Below are 14,889 nucleotides of genomic sequence, written 5' to 3' on the forward strand. Positions count from 1 at the left end.
ATTTTGACTCGGGGGCCAAATTTAGAGAAAAAAAATGTGTCTGGGGGCCGGTATATCTATTTTTAGGAACACTAATACAAAAACTCACAATAACATCTGATTGAAAGCTAAAAACGTTAAGACAGACCACCTTAAAAAAATGAAATGGAACTAAAACATTTTTTTACTGAATGAGACACCCAGAATGTACATGAAAATAAAGAATGTGGGATTTACAATATTAAAGGCCTACTGAAACCCACTACTACCGACCACGCAGTCTGATAGTTTATACATCAATGATGAAATCTTAACATTGCAACACATGCCAATACGGCCAGGTTAACTTATAAAGTGCAATTTTAAATTTCCCGCTAAACTTCCGGTTGAAAACGTCTATGTATGATGACGTATGCGCGTGACGTCACGGAGAGAACGGAAGTATTCGGACCCCATTGGATCCAATACAAAAAAGCTCTGTTTTCATCCCAAAATTCCACAGTATTCTGGACATCTGTGTTGGTGAATCTTTTGCAATTTGTTTAATGAACAATTAAGACTGCAAAGAAGAAAGTTGTAGGTGGGATCGGTGTATTAGCGGCGGACTACAGCAACACAACCAGGAGGACTTTGAGATGGATAGCAGACGCGCTAGCCGCCGACCTCACCTTGACTTCCTCCGTCTCCGGGCCGCCTACCGCATCGGTGATCGGGTGAAGTCCTTTGTCGCTCCGTCGATCGCTGGAACGCAGGTGAGCACGGGTGTTGATGAGCAGATGAGGGCTGGCTGGCGTAGGTGGATAGCTAATGTTTTTAGCATAGCTCTGTGAGGTCCCGTTGCTAAGTTAGCTTCAATGGCGTCGTTAGCAACAGCATTGTTAAGCTTCGCCAGGCTGGAAAGCATTAACCGTGTAGTTACAGGTCCATGGTTTAGTAGTATTGTTGATTTTCTGTCTATCCTTCCAGTCAGGGGTTTATTTATTTTGTTTCTATCTGCATTGGAGCCCGATGCTATCACGTTAGCTCCGTAGCTAAAGTGTTACGCCGATGTATTGTCGTGGAGATAAAAGTCCCTGTGAATGTCCATTTCGCGTTCTCGACTCTCATTTTCAAGAGTATATAGTATCTGAGGTGGTTTAAAATACAAATCCGTGATCCACAATAGAAAAAGGAGAAAGTGTGGAATCCAATGAGCCAGCTTGTACGTAAGTTACGGTCAGAGCGAAAAAAGATACGTCTTGCACTGCACGCTAGTCCTTCACTCTCATGTTCCTCATCCACGAATCTTTCATCCTCGCTCAAATTAATGGGGTAATCGTCGCTTTCTCGGTCCGAATCTCTCTCGCTGCTGGTGTAAACAATGGGGAAATTTGAGCATCCCAAAATATGTCAATATCTTGAAATGATCAAGTATAACACATAGAATGGATCTGCTATCCCCGTTTAAATAAAAAAAAATCATTTCAGTAGGCCTTTAACTACGAACGATAAAACACTGAATATTGACAACATATGAAAGTCACACCCCCTCTCGATCAACATAATTTACAATCAAGCGTAACGCAATAAAAATGCAACAAACACAGTGAAATATGAATGCGAAGGGTAAAAAAAAACCCCACCTACAATCTGATAGGTTCTAAGCTTTAGAACTTTGTTGTAAAAATCTCCTTCCGTGTGTGTCCCTAAAACCCACATTTCAGGCTGGCCGCTCTGGAAACACTCAGTGGAAACGCTCCCCACCCACACTGCTTGGTGCCTCGTCTGAGCTGCTGTGATTTAGATTACCATAGTAACTAATTAGATTACCCATCCATCCATCCATTTTCTACCGCTTGTCCCTTTTGGGGTTTTGGGGGGTCGCTGGAGCCTATCTCAGCTGCATTCGGGAGGTACGCGGGGTACACCCTGGACAAGTCGCCACCTCATCACAGGGCTAATTAGATTACCATAGTAACTAATTAGATTACCATAGTAACTAGTATATCATGCAAAAGCGCAGATTCCAACTATATAAATACTTCGTATAGTTCAAGACTTACGGTAATTTAAAAACATCACTGCTCATCATAATGGCAGCTACAGTTTCCATCTTCCATCCATCCATTTTCTACCGCTTGTCCCTTTTGGGGTCGCGGGGGATGCTGGAGCCAGATAGATATCTTAAAGATCTAAAAAAAAATATTTGGTAATGTTCGGTGGGCCAGATTGAAAAGCTTAACGGGCCCTATGTGGCCCCCGGGCCTTAATTTGCCCAGGTCTGAACTAAACGGTTCAGCTGTGATAAATCCAGTTCTATGAGAATTTAATAAAGGATGAAGAATATTTATAGACATGAGTGTGAGAATGCACCATCATCACACGTTGATTCTGTACGTACTTTACTCACCTAAAGTTCACTTCAAGTACAGTAATGATACAAAATACAAGACATGAGTGGCGCTTTCCCTCATTTTCAGCAGACTACTTGGCTTTTGCGTAAACATATCGAATGTTTGTTCAAGGAACATGTGAAAAACGGCGAACTGTTACTAAATACAATTCTTAAAAAAAAATATAATATTACATACCAAAAATGTATTTTCCGGACCATAGGGCGCACTGCCGATGAATGGTCTATTTTTGATCTTTTTTCATAAATAAGGCGCACCGGATTATAAGGCGCATTAAAGGAGTCATATTATAATTGTTTTTTCTAAATGTAAAACACTTCCTTGTGGTCTACATAACATGTAATGGTGGTTCTTTGGTCAAAACGTTGCATGGATTACTACGTTTTACAGATCATCTTCAAGTCGCTTTCTGACAGTCACTTCCGGATGGGCGGTCTTATTTACGTGGCTCACTTTCTCCAGCATCTTTGTTGTAGCGGTGTAGCGTGCAAGGACGGGTGTGGAAGAAGTGTCAAAAGATGGAGCTAACTGTTTTAATGGCATTCAGACTTTACTTAAATCAATAACAGAGCAGCATCTCCTCGTTCCACATTTCCGAGACACATCGGAAATGTGTCCCGTGAAAAACCGTCCGACCGGAACTCTCTAATAACAAAAGTTCCTTGGGTGACTAATGTAAACTCACTATGTTTTAGCGCTTTCATGGCGAGTTTACTGACAGATATAAGTAAGAACTTTACACTACTTTATATTAAAAAATGGCAACATCGGAGGACTAATGTCCCATAACAAGAAAATAAGCGAAAAAGAAGAAGCTTATCGACTACGGCGTCGGTACGGACTACAAAGGCAGACGCGCGCAATTTTTCAGGATTTATGCAGATCCCAAATACAGATCAGCAGGTACCAGAAGGTAAGAAAAGTTGCTTTTGCATAATATTGCAAAACAAAACGCCAGATAATATGTCTTACCTTATACACACACCATAATAATACTCGTATGTTGAAGCACAGTACAATCCATCAAGCGGTGCAGCTTCATAGCTTACCAAAGTCGTACTAAAACATTTTGATATATTTTTGAGCGCCGTGTGTAATGTTCTACATTTTCAATGGAACATATAAAATATTGGTGTTGTTTACTTGAGTCGTATTGCCATCATAGTGCAGCCTACACTGATCTCTTATGTTTGACTGCCATCTACTGGTCACAATTATCATTACACCATGTTGGTCCTGTTGGCAAAACTTAGTCATCCTGGTAAAATATGTCAAAACTGACAAGTATATCAAATGAAAGCAGTGTGCCGCCATTGTTTAGTAAATATTACAAACTATCAACCAATTTTTTTTGAATAAGAACAGTGGATCAGGACCTGATGGGGGTAGGTTGACATAAACAAGTTGTCAACTTAAGCGGGACCCACTTTAGTAGACTAGAGAACTGCAACAACAGAACCAATGTTGTAAATCATCAAGGAGCAAACTACTACCGTATTTTCCGGACAATAAGGCGCACTTCAAATCTTTTTTTTTTTGGTATAAAATTGCTTCGAGGTGGGTAAGCGCAACCAAACTTATTCCTTACATTAGGCGCACCGGGTTATAAGGCGCACTGTCGAATTTTGAGAAGAAAAAAAAAAGATTTTTAGTGCGCCTTATTGTCCGGAAAATACGGTAGTAGTTTGCTCCTTGATGATTTACAACATTGCTTCTGTTGTTGCAGTTCTCTAGTCTGCTGAAGTCGGTCCCGCTTAAGTTGACAACTTATGTCAACCTACTCATCAGGTCCTGATCCACTGTTTTTATTCATAAAAATTGGTTGATAGTTTGTAATGTTTAATAAACAATGGCAGCACACTGCTTTCATTTGATATACTTGTCAGTGTTGGCATATTTTACCAGGATGACTAAGTTTTGCCAACAGGACACTTAAAACATGGATGAGGATGTCCAAGGTCTAGCTTCTCCTTGGCACCATCACTGGCCATGGCTTCTATTAGCCAACGGCTGTTATTCCTTTAGCGAGTAAACACATGACCTGATAAGCATTTTCTGTTCCTCCCTTTGAAAGCAGTATTTATGTACCAAACGGAACTATTTGAGTAGAAACCCGTATAGTGCTTAATTTCAAGGTAATCCAACTAAGTGCTGTGTTGTCTTTTCTAAATGAACATGTCATGACTTTTTAGTTTCATGTATTTTGTTTTATTTCCCACCTAGCGCTCTTATTTTTGTTACCACTTCCTGTTTGCCTCTATTTGCCACCACTTGTGAGAGTGCTGGCTCCCACACCTGTCCCTGGTTTGTAATCAGGACAAGAAAGCCTCTTAAGTGGACTCTTTAGTTGAATTCAAAATGGAGGCAACCTTTAGTCATAGTGGGACGACACCTGGATAATTACGTAAATAAACAGGTTTTGATGTATAAGTTACCAGGTAAAGGATACAATTTTCATCTCCCCCTCGGTTCTTGGGTGGTCCAGGCATGTTGAGGAGAACCAGGTGTGCTCCTTGTGACTTGTTGACCACGACTTCGTTCAGCTTGATGGCGGTGTGCATACGACGCACGTTGGTCTGATTGCTAATTGGGCGATAACAACAATGTTAATTACAAGCACTGCAACTGTCACAATAAAAACGACAACTTATAAAAGTTGTACTTTTAACTGCGACTGAACAAAAGTACAATGAAACGTATTATGTACGACATCACATGTACTTGTATTACATTATGTGCAGCTTCGTGTACACTAAACAGAATATTTGAGCAAGATGTGTTGTCAAAATACATTTAGCTGCATTCATACTTCACATCTATGTTGATGTGAAGTATGAATATCGAAACAATGTATTAACGTGAAATCAATATCAAAACATAATGTATGAATTTTAATAACATCAATATGACAATATCAAAGCATAAAGTACATAATCACTACATACACAGAATATGTCAATAATAAAACAATGTACATTACACAAAGGCAAAGTTGTTCTTTCCATTCAAACATTAAAAGTAACGATAATTTATTGATGGACATAATATTTACAGTGGAACACGTTTATGTTGATACTCCTTAACCTGACTGACTGATGTTGACATAAGTGGTTGTTGACCTGATCAAAACTGCTTGCACGTTTACTTTTTGACTTTGTTCAGAAACATGATAATGTAAAATAATAAAGTATTTTAGTTGTTCGTTCACCGTATGAAACATATGGAAAATGACGATAATAAACCTTAAACATTACATTTATATTCTTGTTTTTTCACATTCCTCTGTGAACAAGTGTCCTCTGTAGTAGACATTTGTATCTTGCATAGCAGGAAAAAAAATCTGATTTAATTATCACATATTTAATGCAAAGTCAAATTTGAAACCCTCCCTCTCTACCTCCTAAGGCAACAATGTTTTCCGCCAACCTGTCTTGTATAACAGGGTTATTATTTTTATTAAAATGTGTACCCTGACAAAATAAATAATCTACCAAAAACAAATGCCTTTGCAGAAGACGCGGAGTTCTTAGATAATATATCTAATATTAATATCTAATAGAGGTGCTGTGATAATTTACTTGAGTGTTTTGACTACAATAACGATACAACTTTTATATGTGCCATGCACTAATTTTTCTTCTGAATCTACAAAATACGATAAAAATTATACTCAAAAGTGTATTTTGTACAGTGTATTCAGTGTTTCACTTTTTCTACATTTAATTATGTTACAACGCTATTCCAAAATAGAATAAATTCATTTTTGTCCTCAAAATTCTACACACAATACCCAATAATGACAATGTTTTTTTTAGTTATTTTTTTTTAGAAATGTTTGCAAATCTATTAAAAATAAAACCAAGACATGAAATGTACTGTACATAAGTATTCACAACCTTTGCTATGAAGCTCAAAAGTGAGGTCAGGTGCATCCTGTTTTAACTGATCATCCTTGAGATGTTCCTACAGCCACTTGTGGTAAATTCAGCTGACTGACATGATTCGGAAAGCACACACCTGTCTATATATATATGAGGTCCCATTATTGACAGTGCATGTCAGAGCACACACCAAGAATGAAGTAGAATTAATTGTCTGGAGACCTCCGCGACAGGATTGTCTCGAGACACAAATCTGGGGAAGGGTACAGAAAAATATCTACTGCCTTGAAGTTCCAATGAGCACAGTTGCCTCCATCATTTGTAAATTGAAAAAGTTTGGAACCACCAGGATTCTTCCTAGAGCTTGCCGGCCGTCTAAACTGAGTTATCAGGGGAGAAGGGATGTGACCAAGAACCTGATGGTCACTCTGTCAGTGCTACAACATTCCTCTGTGGAGAGAGGAGAACCTTCCAGAAGGACAACCATCTGCAACAATCTACCAATCAGGCCTGTATGGTAGAGTAGCCAGATGGAAGCCATTCCTTCGTAAAAGTTTGCCAAAATGCACCTGAAATACTCAGACTAGGAGAAACATAATTCTCTGGTCTAATGAGACAAAGATTGAAATATCTGGCGTAAATGCCAGGCGGCCAATACCATCCCTACAGTGAAGCATACTAGTGGCAGCATCATGCTGTCGAGATGGTTTTCAGCGGCAGGGACTAGGAGACTAGTCAGGATAGAGGGAAAGATGAATGCAGCAGTGTACAGAACATCCTGAATGAAAACCTGCTCCAGAGCGCTGTTGAACTCAGACTGGGGCAACGGTTCATCTTTCAGCAGGACAAAGATCCTAAGCACACAGCCAAGATATTAAAGGCCTACTGAAATGATTTTTTTTTATTTAAACGGAGACAGCAGATCCATTCTATGTGTCATACTTGATCATTTCGTGATATTGCCATATTTTTGCTGAAAGGATTTAGTAGAGAACATCGACGATAAAGTTTGCAACTTTTGGTTGCTGATAAAAAAAAGCCTTGCCTGTACCGGAAGTAGCGTGACGTCACAGGTTGAAGGGCTCCTCACATTTCCCCATTGTTTACACCAGCAGCGAGAGCGATTCGGACCGAGAAAGCGACGAATAATTTGAGCCAGGATGAAAGATTCGTGGATGAGGAACGTGAGAGTGAAGGACTAGAGTGCAGTGCAGGATGCATCTTTTTTCGCTCTGACCGTAACTTAGGTCAAAGCTGGCTCATTGGATTCCACACTCTCTCCTTTTTCTATTGTGGATCACGGATTTGTATTTGAAACCACCTCGGATACTATATCCTCTTGAAAATGAGGGTCGAGAACGCGAAATGGACATTCACAGTGACATTTCTCCACGACAATACATCGGCGAAGCACTTTAGCTACGGAGCTAACGTGATAGCATCGGGCTTAACTGCAGATAGAAACAAAAGAAATAAATAAACCCCTGACTGGAAGGATAGACAGAAAATCAACAATACTATTAAACCATGGACCTGTAACTACACGGTTAATGCTTTCCAGCCTGGCGAAGCTTAACAATGCTGTTGCTAACGACGCCATTGAAGCTAACTTAGCAACGGGACTTCACAGAGCTATGCTAAAAACATTAGCTATCCACCTACGCCAGCCAGCCCTCATCTGCTCATCAACACCCGTGCTCACCTGCGTTCCAGCGATCGACGGAGCGACGAAGGACTTCACCCGATCATCAATGCGGTCAGCGGCTAGCATCGGATAGCGCGTCTGCTAACCAAGTCAAAGTCCTCAAGGTTTTGTTGCTGCAGCCAGCCGCTAATACACCGATCCCACCAACAGCTTTCTTCTTTGCAGTCTTCATTGTTCATTAAACAAATTGCAAAAGATTCACCAACACAGATGTCCAGAATACTGTGGAATTTTGCGATGAAAACAGAGCTTTTTGTATTGGATACAATGTGTCCGAATACTTCCGTTTCAACGATTGACGTCACGCACATACGTCATCATACAAAAACGTTTTCAACCGGAAGTTCCGCGCGAAATTTAAAATTGCACCTTATAAGTTAACCCGGCCGTATTGGCATGTGTTGCAATGTTAAGATTTCATAAATAAATGGGTTGTATTTCATCATTGATATATAAACTATCAGACTGCGTGGTCGGTAGTAGTGGGTTTCAGTAGGCCTTTAAAGGAATGGCTTCAGGACAACTCTGTAAATGTCCTTTAGTGGTCCAGCCAGAGCCCAGACTTGAATCCAATTGAATATCTCTGGAGAGAGCTGAAAAAAGATGTGCACCGACACTTCCCATCCAACCTGATGAGAGGAATGGGCAAAACTGCCCAAAGATAGGTGTGCTAAGCTTGTGGCATCATATTCAAAAAGACTTGAGGCTGTAATTGCTGCCAAAGGAGCATCAGCAAAGTATTAAGCAAAGCCTGCAAATACTTATATATACATGGTTTTTTTTAGTTCTTTAGTTTTAATAAAGTTGCTCAGTAAAAAAAAAACAAAAAAAAAACACTTTTCACATTGTCATTATAGGGTATTGTCTATAGAATTTTAAGGAAAAAAAGGAATGTATTCCATTTTGGAATAAAGCTGTAACAACAAAATGTGGGAAAAGGGAAGGAAGCACTGTGAATACTTTCCAAATGTAATGAATCAGTAGTACTGTTCGAAGTACATGATGTATATGTAGTGCTGCGAGAAGTACATGATGTAGAACTGCTAGGAGTTTATGATGTATGTATACGTAGTACTGCTAGAAGTTCATTATATACTGTATATGTTGTATTGCTAGAAGTACATGATCTATATGTAGTACTGCTAGAAGTACATGGTGTATTATGTATATGTAGTACTGCTTGAAGTATACATGATGCATATGTAGTACTGCTTGAAGTATACATGATGCATATGTAGTATTGCTAGAAGTATACATTATCTATATGTGGTACTGCTGGGAAGTACATTAAGTATATATGTATATGTAGTACTGCTAAAAGTACATGATTTATGTATGTAGTACAGCTAAAAGTATACAGTGTGGACCCCCCGCGACCCTGAGAGGGACAAGCGGTAGAAAATGGATGGATGGATGGATTCTAGAAGTACATATTTAGATGTATACAATATGTAGTACTGCTAGAAGTACATGATGTACTGTATATGTAGTACTGCTTGAAATATATGATGTATATATATTATTGCTTGAACTACATTATTTATATGTAATACTGCTAAAAGTACATGATGTATATATGTATATGTAGTACTGCTAGAAGTACATTATGTATATGTAGTACTGCTAGAAGTACATGATGTAGATGTAGTACTGCTAGACGTATAGATGTATATATAGTATTGCTTGAAGTACATTATGTAGATGTAATCCTGCTAGAAGTATGTGATGTTTATGTAGTACTACTAGAAGTACATGATGTAAATGTAGTACTGCGAGAAGTACATGATATGTTGTATTGCTAGAAGTATATGATGTATATACTGTATGTATATGTAGTACTGCTAGAAGTACAAAACAAAGTTTTCAGCGGGCAAAGTTAATACATCTGTTGAAATTATTAAACTTTATAAATTTATGAACTTATGATGGCGTGTTTACAGATTTGATCACGACCTTCTGCCATGCGCATGCTTAATACTTAACAATACTTAACTTAATGCTTGTCTTGGTCACGTATTTGATTGTGAGGATGTTCATCGTCTAGCCTTTATTTATTTCCCTGATAAAACTTCATAATGTAATGTATTAAATACATATGCATATTGTTTTGTATTTATTTTGCTTTTGGAAAGTACAAGTTTGCTTCAAAAAATGATAAGCAGGTTAATTATGGAATGTTGGAGCAGGCAGTTATAAGCACATTATTTACACATCTATACACTCACTGGTGGTACTTCGGTTTTTCTTCACCCACTTTTCATATGATTAGTTTTTGGCGAAAATATTCATCCGACTATTGTTTGTTGATTCTTTGTCGTACAACCAAAAAATGTGCGTAACAAACTAGTCTGTTTCTTTTCCTAGAATGTTGTGTTAAAAAAAAATAAACATGTGTTCGTAATTCAGTCTCTGTACTTTTTTTTTTATTGAGTACGACTGCAAAATAATCTATCATGGGACCAAAGAAAGTTGTACGTTGCAGCACTTTGATAAAGAAAGTGAGAAACACTATAGAATTCAATTTTTTTTAACAAAGTACAAAGCTGATGACAGCATGGTTCTCCCCTCCTCATTCTCCACTCATCGCCATCTTTGCCAACAACAATTTTTTCAATATATTTTATATACAAATATTTTGTAATATTTACATTACTTTCTGCAGGTAAACTATAATTATTGTCTATAAAATTAGTTTTGAGTTCATATTTTTGCTGTCTGGAGCAAATTAATTGGATTTACTTCATTTCTTAACAGAACAATTGTGTGTTTTGAAACAGATTACAAATGAAAACCGAAGTACCACTGGCAAAGATGAATGCACTGGAGGACACCAAACATAGCAATACGCACGCACATGCAGTCCAGAGCAAAGAGAATAGACTTACAGGCTCCCCCACTCTCTAGAAGGAGAAAGATGGAACAGAATAATAAACAACATCACTACAATCCATGCTTCTAACACAGAAAGCAAAAAGCTAAAAGTTGTGTGCATCAACACAACACTTGATGCAAAACAAGCAGTTAGTCCACTTTGGTGTGACACAAATGTCCCAAAGTGCACATGAACGTTCACACTAGTGCGTCTAAATAAATGTTCATGCCATGCACACTTGTATCATTTCACTCTCATCTTTCTGTTTAATACACAATATGCTCATTTGAATACTAGTTTCTTGTATTTTCTCAGCAATCCCTTAACTTTGTATGTTTTTTGATGGCAGTTCGTAACGTGTTTAATGTCAGACATTTGTTGTAAATAATCACTTCCAAAACAAAGACATTTCTTACCTTAGTTAATATTATTTCATCATTTGTGTGAACAATTTTATTATTTCATTACCTATTTTATCATTTGTGTGAATAATTTTGTTTTATTTGGAATCAGATCCGAGAATGTCGTCATGGTTTGTAAACCCCTTTGAGGCATTTGTGATTAAGGGCTATATAAATAAACTTTGATTGATTGGTTAATTAATTATTGCAAATTTTGTAATTTGTGTGAATAATGGTATTGTTTTATTGCTTATTTGATCATTTGTGTCAATAATTGTATTTTTTTGTTCAATATTTGATCATTTGTAATTGAGTAATTCTATTATTTAATTGCTTATTTTAACAAGTGTGTGAAGAGTTGTATTTTTTAATAGATTTCATAATTTGTGTGAAGAATTAAATTTTTTTAAACAATGCATTGCCATTTATTTGTATACATAAATAAAAAATACATTCATTCATAAATAAATACAATTATAAAGAGAGCAAGTCACGGGTGTGCAGTGGAAGAATACGTAGTCGTGTTGTGTCACGATTGTTGTTTTTGGCAAATGTTATTCCTGAAGTCAGACAAGCGTGTGGCAGGCTTGTCTGATGGCAAAAAGTGAAAGTGAAATTAGATATGGTAAAATGTTATAAGTGTAGAAATCATCATTGGTTGCATGTTAAGTTAAAGTTAAAGTACCAATGATTGTCACACACACACTAGGTGTGGCGAAATTATTCTCTGCATTTGACCCATCACCCTTGATCACCCTCTGGGAGGTGAGGGGAGCAGTGGGCAGCAGCGGTGGCCACGCCCGGGAATCATTTCCGGTGATTTTTCCCCCAATTCCAACCCTTGATGCTGAGTGTCAAGCAGGGAGGTAATGGGTCCCATTTTTATAGACTTTGGTATGACTCGGCCGGGGTTTGAACTCACGACCTACCGATCTCAGGTCTGGTTCAAGCTGATCAAACATGTCCATCATGAAGGATAAAGATGACATCTTTAAACGTGAACTAATTTGCTCCTATTTTTTAACATTGATAACTAAGCAGAGTATTGGTCTCATTATTGACACTTTGTCTCTTCCAGTAACATACACATATATATATATATATATATATATATATATATATATATATATATATATATATATATATATATATATATATATATATATATATATATATATATATATATATATATATATATATATATATATATACATACATATATATATATATATATATATATATATATATATATATATATATATATATATATATATATATATATATATATATACTTACATACATATGTAAATGGGTTATACTTGTATAGCGCTTTTCTACCTTCAAGGTACTCAAAACTTTTTGACACTATTTCCACATTCACCCATTCACACACACATTCACACACTGATGGCGCTCCCGCTCCATGCAAGGCGCTAACCATGACCCATCAGGAGCAAGGGTGGAGTGTCTTGCTCAAGGACACAACGGACGTGACGAGGTTGGTAGAAGGTGGGTATCGAACCAGGAACCCTCAGGTTGCTGGCACAGCCACTCTCCCAACCTGCGCCACGCCGTCCCCATGTATGTATGTAATTATTTTACATATACAAAACATGCATTTATTTGGCTTGAAAGTGGAAGTTGTGGATTTGGATGAGATTTCTATCGGTTATGTTTAAAATTTGGTCTACTTTTGGAAATTGACTTCATCAAGAAGACATCACGACAGAGTGACACCACGATCATAAAACACAAATCATATTTGTTATGCATTAGCTATATGAGACTTACGGCTTCATGTTGAACAGGTCTCTTACGGCCACGCTGGAGTTGCACTCGCGGTTGCGACTACGCTCGGCGAAAAGTTTCTCCTTGGTCCAGGTCATGTGAACTCGGTCCGGTCCAATTTCTGACTTGTCGTTGGTAGCGGCGTGAGAGGCCGTGTTTCTGTCATGGATGAGTTGGGCCTGAGGGGACATGAAGATACGGAGAGGACACACGCATGGACGTTTGAGTTAAAGGACTAACCAAGAAAACAGTGAATACATTTAGTAAAATACATCAATGTTCAGGAAAGACCAAGTGTTAAAAATTATGGACAATAAGGAAACAAATACAATGTAGTCCAGGATGTAAAACAGAAGGGATGAAGGACAAAAGATGACTTTCCAGGACATGAAACACACACAATACTTTACCATCTACAAAACACAACAAAGGGCCTCATTCACTAAAACTTTCCCAAACTATTTCCTTACATTTCTCAATAAAAAAACATATCATTGTATTTATTATACCTAAAGATGTTTATGAATCGTCAACGAACTTAAGACCATAACGTCAAAAAAGTTGTCAACGATAAAATTAGGGCTGTTGAGAGTTAATGTGTTAACTCATGCAATTAATCATGTATAAACGCAGATTTATCATTAAATGGCGGATAGGTTACCTGAAAAGTGTGTTGGTATATGTCAGTGATCAGATCAATAATAGATGAGTGAGGAGACTGACTGCGTGGGGGGGCGTGGTTTTTGGGGGTTGCCGGGGCGGGGTTGGGGCGGTGGGGTTGAGGTGCAGGCAGCATACCCCTTCCCCTTTGAGCTTTTCTGGATGAAATGAAATTATGTTATTGTAGCGTCCCGGAAAAGTTAGTGCTGCAAGGGATTCTGGGTATTTGTTCTGTTGTGTTTATGTTGTGTTACGATGCGCATGTTCTCCCGAAATGTGTTTGTCATTCTTGTTTGGTGTGGGTTGACAGTGTGGCGCATATTAGTAACAGTGGTAAAGTTGTTTATACAGGCACCGTCAGTGTGACATGTATGGCTGTTGACCAAGTATGCCTTGCGTTATCATGTAACCAGTTAAAAAAAAATCATACAACGTGTCAGCATTTCTTGACATCTTCAAGTAAATACCATTGTTAAACCCGTCCAAAGCTACATTATTATGTAATTGGGCCGGTACGCTGTCTATATGGAGGAAAAGCGGACGCCTGGACAGCATGCGGCTGTTAAGGGGTGAAGGTTTCAGGTGAGAGAGGACGTTAAAGGCAGTGTCTTTAAGGCACGCCTCCAATATTGTTGTCTGGGTGGAAATCGGGAGAAATCCGGGAGGATGGTTGCCCCGGGAGATTATCGGGAGTGGCACTGAAATTCGGGAGTCTCCTGGAAAAATCGTGAGGGTTGGCAAGTATGATGTTTGGAGGAGAAGAGGTGAGGCCTTTAATCCCAGGAACACCAGGCCTACGGTCAAGCATGGTGGTGGTAGTATTATGCTGTGGGCCTGTTTTGCTGCCAATGGAACTGGTGCTTTAAATGGGACAATGAAAAAGGAGGATTACCTCCAAATTCTTCAGTACAACCTAAAATAATCAGCCCGGAGGTTGGGTCTTGGACGTAGTTGGGTGTTCCAAAAGGACAATGACCCCAAACACACGTCAAAAGTGGTAAATGAATGGCTAAATCAGGCTAGAATTAAGGTTTTAGAATGGCCTTCCCAAAGTCCTGACTTAAACGTGTGGACAATGCTGAAGAAACAAGTCCATGTCAGAAAACCAACAAATTTAGCTGAACTGCACCAATTTTGTCAAGTGGAGTGGTCAAAAACTCAACCAGAAGCTTGCGGATGGCTACCAAAAGCGCCTCATTGCAGTGAAACT

The 14,889-nt window shown here is 38.4% G+C and overlaps 1 protein-coding gene across 6 annotated transcripts in view; it reads right to left on the reverse strand.

Moving 5' to 3' along the window:
• Positions 1–14,889, reverse strand: part of slc12a7b (solute carrier family 12 member 7b) — a 148,623-nt gene that overhangs the window by 2,901 nt on the left and 130,833 nt on the right. For 4 of the 6 annotated variants that reach the window (XM_062021515.1, XM_062021519.1, XM_062021520.1 and 1 more), the window contains 3 exons: positions 13,023–13,198; positions 10,844–10,858; positions 4,822–4,955 (listed from right to left, as the gene is read on the reverse strand). In XM_062021515.1, the coding sequence (XP_061877499.1) occupies positions 4,822–4,955; positions 10,844–10,858; positions 13,023–13,198 (325 nt within the window). The remainder of the gene's footprint in view (positions 1–4,821; positions 4,956–10,843; positions 10,859–13,022; positions 13,199–14,889) is intronic. The other 2 variants (XM_062021516.1, XM_062021518.1) reach the window with 1 other exon arrangement.

This window comes from Entelurus aequoreus, linkage group LG15 (assembly GCF_033978785.1).
Source record: "Entelurus aequoreus isolate RoL-2023_Sb linkage group LG15, RoL_Eaeq_v1.1, whole genome shotgun sequence".
Lineage (NCBI taxonomy): Eukaryota > Metazoa > Chordata > Actinopteri > Syngnathiformes > Syngnathidae > Entelurus > Entelurus aequoreus.